The sequence below is a fragment of the Aplysia californica genome, unplaced genomic scaffold (assembly GCF_000002075.1).
Source record: "Aplysia californica isolate F4 #8 unplaced genomic scaffold, AplCal3.0 scaffold00108, whole genome shotgun sequence".
NCBI classification, from domain to species: Eukaryota; Metazoa; Mollusca; class Gastropoda; order Aplysiida; family Aplysiidae; genus Aplysia; species Aplysia californica.
In genome coordinates, this window is record NW_004797378.1 from 1,118,484 (window position 1) to 1,126,499 (window position 8,016).

Genomic DNA, 8,016 nt, shown 5'->3' on the forward strand with positions numbered 1-8,016 from the left:
TTCATGTTCATTCTGACAACAGTCACAAATATCTTGCATCATGAAAACCTTTTTAACCAAGTTAGCTTTTTGAGTCTGTTAGTCAAGGCGAGCAAGGGTTGGTTTAATTTGAATAAATAGAAGTGCATCCACTATCCACCCGACAAAGATCCTTTAGCTCGGGGAAAAGGCAAAACAGACAGATAGAAACAACAAAAAGCAGTAGACCTTACAGTAGCATTCTCCAAACATCTACTGAAAAAAAAGATAAGCATCAAGAGACACAACCACAGTGTAGAGTTTAAATGCATCTCTCAATTTTCTAGGGTTATGTAAGTTTTAAGTGATATGACCCCCTTATTCAACATCCATCTCCAGTAGAACCGAGACAGGTGGACAGCGTTGAAATCTCCTCAAACAGAACAAGCTCAATAAATGCCCCACTGAGGGAACATGCACACCATTACAACTAAGAATATAAAGAAATACACTGAAATGTGTGTAGTACGTTGTAAAAAAAGACATGACAAGTACATAAAGATTCGTTGCCTGCACCACGTCCTTCGTCCAATTTTCATGGCCACCGCAGCATTGTGGTCACAAGTGCCCGGAGTATCCTGCAAATCTTGCCCCCAAAAATACATGAATAAAAGTCATCAAAACATGCAAGTGGTGAGATCCAATGTCTTTCAGCCCTTCTATATTACTTTTAGGACGCAACATGTCATACATACACAAAGAGCAGGAACAAAGATTGCTTAAATAGAACTTCTATTCAAGTCAAGAATATATTTTTAAAATGAAGGTACTTTATGCCCCCATTAACACAATTCAGATCATCCAGAAACTCACGGAGCCAACCCAAGCTGAGAGCAATACAACATCCCAGCAGAAAGACCGAGATACTTTATACTACAAATTCTTCCTTAATAGGAACCCAACTCAGGCCTTCCATGTGCGACGACAAAGTAATTTCAGTGAGAACTCTGGGGTCACATAACGTGGCTATTGGTGATCAGAGATAAACAAGGTCACACAGATTTTGCTGGTTGATACACATATCTCTCCATTAGCAAGCTGTTCTCCTACACAGGGTCAGTGCCTGCAAACCCATTTCAGTTTTGTTATAGTACAGGTTTTACGGCGCTCGCAACTGCATAAGGTCATATGAGCGCCAAACCCATTTTCATTATCACCAACAATCAAATTATACAGATATCAATCTATATGTGCCTCTTTTACTTTGATACACGGGGAACGAAACGGCAGAAATCTGCCAGCACACACATTTTAATCATGGTAATTATATAAAGATGAGCTATCCAACCTGTATAAATATAAACTGACAGTAGTTAACACCCCAACTGTTTTCGAACCAGCACACAGTCAACACCGCTCAAGATACATCATGAAGGTCCTACTCTCTACACTGACCCTCATCATGATGATAGGCTTCAGTCACCAACAGATATGTAGGCGAAGGAACAGGGAATGTCAGGTGAACTTACACATAGAGAAAAATGGAACAACATTGTACTCTTTGTTCATTACAACAAGCTAAACCTAATGATTTTACCACCATGAAGAGATTTAAAACGTTAGCTAAGCGTCTGGAAAGTTTATTCACCTTGCTTCATTTTGCTGAAATCTGCATATATGTAATGTAATGGCAAGGCACATGGATATGACAATTCATCTAGACATCAATATTTCAATAACAGTTTTTGAGGAATCAGGACAGGAACGTCAAAGGGACAAAAAAAGAAAGCCCAGATTTCATGTTCAACCATAAACTATTCTAAAAAATTAAGTTCACTGAAACTGCCAGGCCCTTTGAATTATGAAACTGACTCTTTTTTCCTTTTAAAACATGGAACCAATTTTTAGTTTTAAAGACACCAAGACAATTTATTGAAAAATTCAGGAGTTTCCTACATGTACTTAATGGGTCTTTTCAATCTACCTTTAGGTACAAGGAAAAGATATCATCTTTTCCAAAACACCAACACTTAATTCTCATATTTTTTTACAAAACAGAATATTACAAAAGTGTTTGTGCTCATGAGTCTGGAACTTACGAAAAACAACAAACAAACACTGTAAAAGGCCATTACGGGACATGGTCTGTTCAAACTTGTGACACCATGGGGCCTGATATTTACAGAAATGTGACAGACTATGCAGTTAAAACAGTACCACTCAACTCCTCCAAAACGCAGTTCTCTGGAAATATCTGTGTTATTTCCCTTTTTGGCTGACTGTGAGGATACACCGGAAAATAAAGAAAAGAATGCAAAGTAACAAAAGAGACATGGGTACATGATTAGTATAAAAAATAGAGAAGATTCGAATAAAAGATTGCAAATACGAGCATTCTAAAATCAAAGATGTAAGTGGGAAGATAGGATGCCCTATGAAAAAGTCTAGCACCAGAGACATCTAAAACAGTGTGGCTTTGTTCTTGACAAGGGTACCTGGAATGCTATAACCTAACAATACGAATGGAAAGGAAGATTGAGGCACAAAAAGATGTATATTTATGTTTCATTGATTAATCAAATGCTTCCAACAAACGCAACCAGCTATTCAAAATTCTGAGAAAGCTAGGCATAGATTGAAAGAATTTAAGAACTCTTTGGGAATTTTTACTGAGACCAACCCCGCTACAAAATTGAGGGAAAGAACAGAAGATGTAAACATATTTTAAGAGGTATTAGGAGTGGCTGTATACATCCCAAGACATCTTTAACGTATACACTGAAACAATTCTAAGAAGTCCAAATGAAAGTACAGCACTCAAAGTGAATAGAGAAAGTATTAACAAAATCACATATTCTGAGATTGAGTTTAAGTAAAGAGAAGCATTTTGACACAATAATGCCAATGGTCATTTCGTGCAGGGAAGAAGCAATCAACAGAGGGAAACAAAAGAAGTGGGACCTGTCAGTGGCGCCGCCCAACAACTTTCAGATATGCTGACAACTTACGTTTAATTGCACATTCATGGACCTTCCATTGTTTCTAAATATTTGTGTAATGGAAAGTGGAAAAAAGAGGTTATTTTCAAATGTTCAGAAACTAATTGGCATTGCAATGTCTAAAAAAAACCCTGTTAATCCGATTAGTAACCTTGTAAGCAAAGGTGAAAAGATTCAGCACATAACACTCTTCAGATATCAAGGAAATACAGTATATCATTACATTCAATGCCACGTGTACCCCGGAAAAAATCCCCAAAATTGCAATAGCTAAAGACAGGCTTTTTTAATGAGTCCAGTCCTCAAAACAAACATCTCACTGAAAACCAAAAGAAGAGTTTTAAAAGACTGTGTGTCGCCAACCCCTCTCTGTGGCTGTGCAGCTGTGAATGCTGACCCAAGACAAACACAATACTTAAAGAAAAAGAAGTGTGTTTTCATAGGAGACCATTGGAAGGAAAAGAAATCAAATAAGATAGTGGGAAGGAAGCGTGAGGGGGTGCTCACTAATAAAAACAGAAAGAGACAAATACAGTGTCTGGACTTTTGAAAAAGGCCTTGAACACCTTGTTCTAACTGGAAAAACTGAGGGCAAAAAGAGACAGGACACGACCAGGAACTTAGGAAAACGAACTGATGGGTGACAGGGACTAATCAGGAAAGTGTTCGGTTTTTTTTAGAGCATCAGAGAAGATAAATAAGCGGCAAACCATGACTGTCAATGTTTGTTTCTGATTTGCCACTTCATGAGGATGATAATACTGTTACAGATAAAAATCCCAGCAGATGCAAATATCCAATTCCTACTTGAATTTGTTTAGAAAAAAATATGTATAGAGTCTTTCCCAAAAATGTATCTCTGACTGAGCAGCCAGCAATCAAACGGCGTGCTTGAGTTAAAAAGAAGGCGGTAAAATCATAAAGGCCAATTCCAGCATAGAAGAAACAGGATAGACAGACCAACAACAGACGGATAGAGCATAAATACCTCCTACATGTGGCACCCTTAAACCACTCACTGTGATAATGTTCTGCCCTCTAACTCAAACAAACAACATGTTGCTTTCACTATTCAGGTTGGGAGAAACCAGTGCTGTGACAACTTGGTCTGCAGGCAAAAGAATCTGGGATCTTCCAGAACAACATGTCAGTTGAGAGATACGGTAGGCCAATGCAGGTCAGAGGACCAGGCATGCGACACAGACCTCAACTCCAGATGTTGCGCAGGTAACTTGGTTACTGTTGTCCTGGTAACTAATCACACTGTCTCAACAGACGTTTGCCTGATTAATTAAGTTCTGGGCCCTTTTAGCACAGTGTGATGTTTCCATGAAAAAGAACAGAGGAAACTTTAGGGACTGTGTTTGGTTATTCTGAGAACCATCCAACAAAAAGAAGTTGGTGATTGTACAGGTTTTTAACCCAACTTTCAACGCATTAGGGTTATTGAAGAGGGGCTGCCTCACGGAACATTTTCCTAAATTTCCCCCATGTAGTGCAGGGAGACCTCGTACAGCGGTACACTGTCCGAAGTCTCCCGACGACCAATATAATAATAAATAAATAAACAAATAGCATTTGTATAGCGCATAACCCCGCTCAACAGCAGGCTCTATGCGCTTTACACTATATTATTACCCCAGCAGACCATAGAACACTCAGAAACATTCTCAGTTTCCCGGGAAGCATACAGTGCAAGCAGCTGATTAAGCGCTCAAACACTAACAAACTGACAAGATCTTTCACTGTCTATAGCTGTGTACCCATTCCCACCTGGGTGAAGTGAGGAAAACTCGTGTAAAGTGCCTTTCCCAAGGACACAACGTCGGGAACAGTAAGCTTAGTTGGAATCTGAGTTTCTATGAAAATTGAATTTTTAAAAGGTATATAATAATATATATCGTATAATTCTGTTGTTGTATTTCCCAGACTGAACCATGTTCAGGAAATATAGAGCTTAAAAAAAGAAAAGAGCTTTTTAGCTTACCTGGGTTTTTTTTTTGTTAATGGCCCATTCGTCGTCCGAGTACAACAACCCTGTACCCCACAAAAACAACATTTTACAGGAGAAGGACAAAATCGTGTCAATTCATCTGACAATGCTTGTTAAAAATTAAAGTTGGAATGTTGCACTGACGATGTTTATTGAGCTGCATGTTTAAGAATTTGACACAAAATCCACAACCTTACATTTAGCAGAAAAAAGCGACAACAAAAGTGTTGGTTTTTTACATAGTGTGTTGCAGGGTTGTTGTACTCAGGCGACGCATTGTTTTTGCGTTGTGCAGAAGCCATACAATGTAAAGAAGTCAACTCGGATAGACTATTTAAAATGGTAGTGAGACATCAGTGCCTTTTAAAGACACTCTTTTCCAATTGTTTCCAGGTTTTTTTTATGATTGCCTGAGGGGAAAATTCTCTCGGAGTATTTGAAAAATGTTCAAGAATTTTCTTCTAACCCAGTCATTATCATAATCATCATAACGTGTCATGGCGAACATTATAATCATGCCAGAAACATGGCACGTGAACAAAATATATCCCGAAAAGACTGGCTTCCTGGGCTCTGGGTGGAAAGTATGGCCCTTTCTGTGGAACCAACTTTTGTTGTCGTCGAACTTGGGATTATTGGGAAGTGTGTCCACTTCGTTTTGGAAAATGGTGTTAGAGAAAGACGAAGAGGTTGACTTTGAGCGTTTTCCCCTATGAAAACCTAGTAAGAAAGCAATTTTTCCGTCTACCCACCTGTGGACGATTTAGCCATAGTAACGAGAGACCCGATTTGAGGCTCAACACAGAGGTTAAAAAGATTCAGCCGTTACGATGCCATCCGTTAATGTTCCAGTTAGCACTGAAGTCTCAAGTGCATTTGAATTTTACTTCAAAAGTTCAAAATGTAACATTTCTAGCTCTTTTTCAAAAAAAAATTTCTGATTTACTGTTTTAATCAGCAGACTTTGTTTCCCTCAGATATTTTGATTTGTTCTGAAATAAGGTTTCACGGAACACAATAATTATAATTTTAAGGTCATTTGAGATTGTGGATTCCGATTTTACGCCTTTTTCAGTCACGACGTAATAGGAAGCCATGGAAACGATTGAAAACCCTTTAAACAGCCCATGTTCAAGAACACACATACCTGGATTCGAACCAGAGTCCATCACTCAGAAAAAATAGCGGTAAACGCTTAACAAATAGATCTCTTCAGAAACTAATGTGGAAAAGAATACTTTTCTTCTCTGTTTATCACTGCATAAACTAGATTGTTATTAGGGACATTACTGAGCTCTGTTTTACAATGATAAGGGGAGATTCTGAGTCAATACGTGTGGCATAAAAGCGGGCAGGTTTATAATAATATATATGGTTGGATCACTGTTTTCTGTGATTTCCAGTGAGTTTGAAATACAGTTTCACACCTCAAATAAAAGGTAAAAGTATAGTCGTTTGCAGTGTGGAAGTTTTGCCTCTCAAAAATATTATTAGATACATGAGACACACTGCCCGAAGTCACCCCTCTTTGTCCGAATTTTCCCTCGCGTTTGTCCGATATCTCCGGCAAGGTGGGGTGATTTCGGACATCTTATGGTACCTCAGATTTGACACTGGCGGTAAAACTTAATGATGCAAAAAGCTGATATCGCAAGTGGTGATGCCCAAATGGCTTCCAATAATGGTGAAACGTCTTTTGTGTGTGTGTGGGGGGGGGGGGGGGCTTGGATTGTTCCTGAATCGAGCAGCAGAGCCAAACGTAAAAAAAATGCCCGAAGCCTCCCCGCTCTCCCCTATGTTGTCCACATAAGGAAATTCTTCTTTAATCTTTGTTAAATAAAGGATAGAAAATGTCATTCGTTTTTTACCTTGCGCAGTTTCCAACAACCCCCCCCCCCCCTTTCAAAACAAACCAGGTAATTTGAACATTCAAGATGCCAAGAGGAGACAGACAAAGCAATAACCCCCCTCCCCCCAAAACACTTGCTAGGTAGGCCCACACTCATCAATAAAGTTATCCCTTTCCTTCTCGGTAGGTTTGGTATGCGAGAGAAACACTTTGGGTGTTAACAGATGCAGACAGGTTGGTCTATGTAAAACCATCGGCGATTCCTGTACTCCTGGCCTAACGAGTGAGTGCTGCTCCGAACTGACGTGTCAGCGGAAGCGAGGAGCCTCCCTGAGACACGAGTGCCAACCCAACTGTAAGGGAAGTAACGAGAAGTGTACGATTGGCGTCAACAACTGCTGCCCCCCTTTTAGGTGCAAGCAAAAGGGCGGACTAGCCGGAACTGTGTGTCTTCTCTAAACAGCAAAAGCCCTAACAAACCCAACCGTTATCAAAAAAATCCAGTAGGAGACCCTTGAGGCAAATAGAAAAGATGACTGATGAAAGCATCATTTGCATGGATTAGGATTTCCTGTTTAACAGAAAACCTTAGAGAATCTACTGACCAGTTGAATAAAGAAATTTATTGTAAAAATGATCAGATTTCTTTGACTTGAGGTTTGTTTACTTACATTGGTTTCTTCTAGTACAAGAAAGGAGTAGAACAATGACACCAAAATGTCATTTAACGCAAGAGAGAGCAAGACAGACAAAACAAAACAAAGCAAAAACACTAGCTGCGACACTTGCACTTTTATTTCTCTTCCCAGGCTACCATCCTTGTGATTGGCTGCTCACATCCTATGGCTACACCCACATTGACTAATTATACAACCTTGAAAAAAAAATGAGGTGGATTTTTTAATGTCATAATCAAATTCAGTCGCATTATTATGTCAGAATGGTAGCTTTTCCAATTGCAGTTTTTTTTATGATTGCCTGAGGAGAAAATTCTCTCGGAGTATTTGAAAAATGTTCAAGAATTTTCTTCTAACCCAACATTAGTCATTATCATAATCATCATAACGTGTCATGGCGAACATTATAATCATGCCAGAAACATGGCACATGAATAAAATATATCCCGAAAAGACTGGCTTCCTGGGCTCCGAGTGCTTAAAAAAGGATGGTGATAGATGAGGCCAAGAATATACACAATCCTACAGACGGTCATTACT

At 39.1% G+C, this 8,016-nt stretch overlaps 1 protein-coding gene across 1 annotated transcript; it reads left to right on the forward strand.

Moving 5' to 3' along the window:
* Positions 1-1,362: 1,362 nt before the first annotated feature.
* Positions 1,363-7,441, forward strand: LOC101854859 (keratin-associated protein 4-1-like). Its single transcript, XM_005095605.2, has 3 exons — positions 1,363-1,477; positions 4,034-4,184; positions 6,987-7,441. The coding sequence occupies exons 1-3, from the start codon at positions 1,388-1,390 to the stop codon at positions 7,256-7,258; spliced, it is 513 nt and encodes a 170-aa protein (XP_005095662.2). The 5' UTR covers positions 1,363-1,387; the 3' UTR covers positions 7,259-7,441.
* The last annotated feature ends 575 nt before the right edge of the window (positions 7,442-8,016 follow it).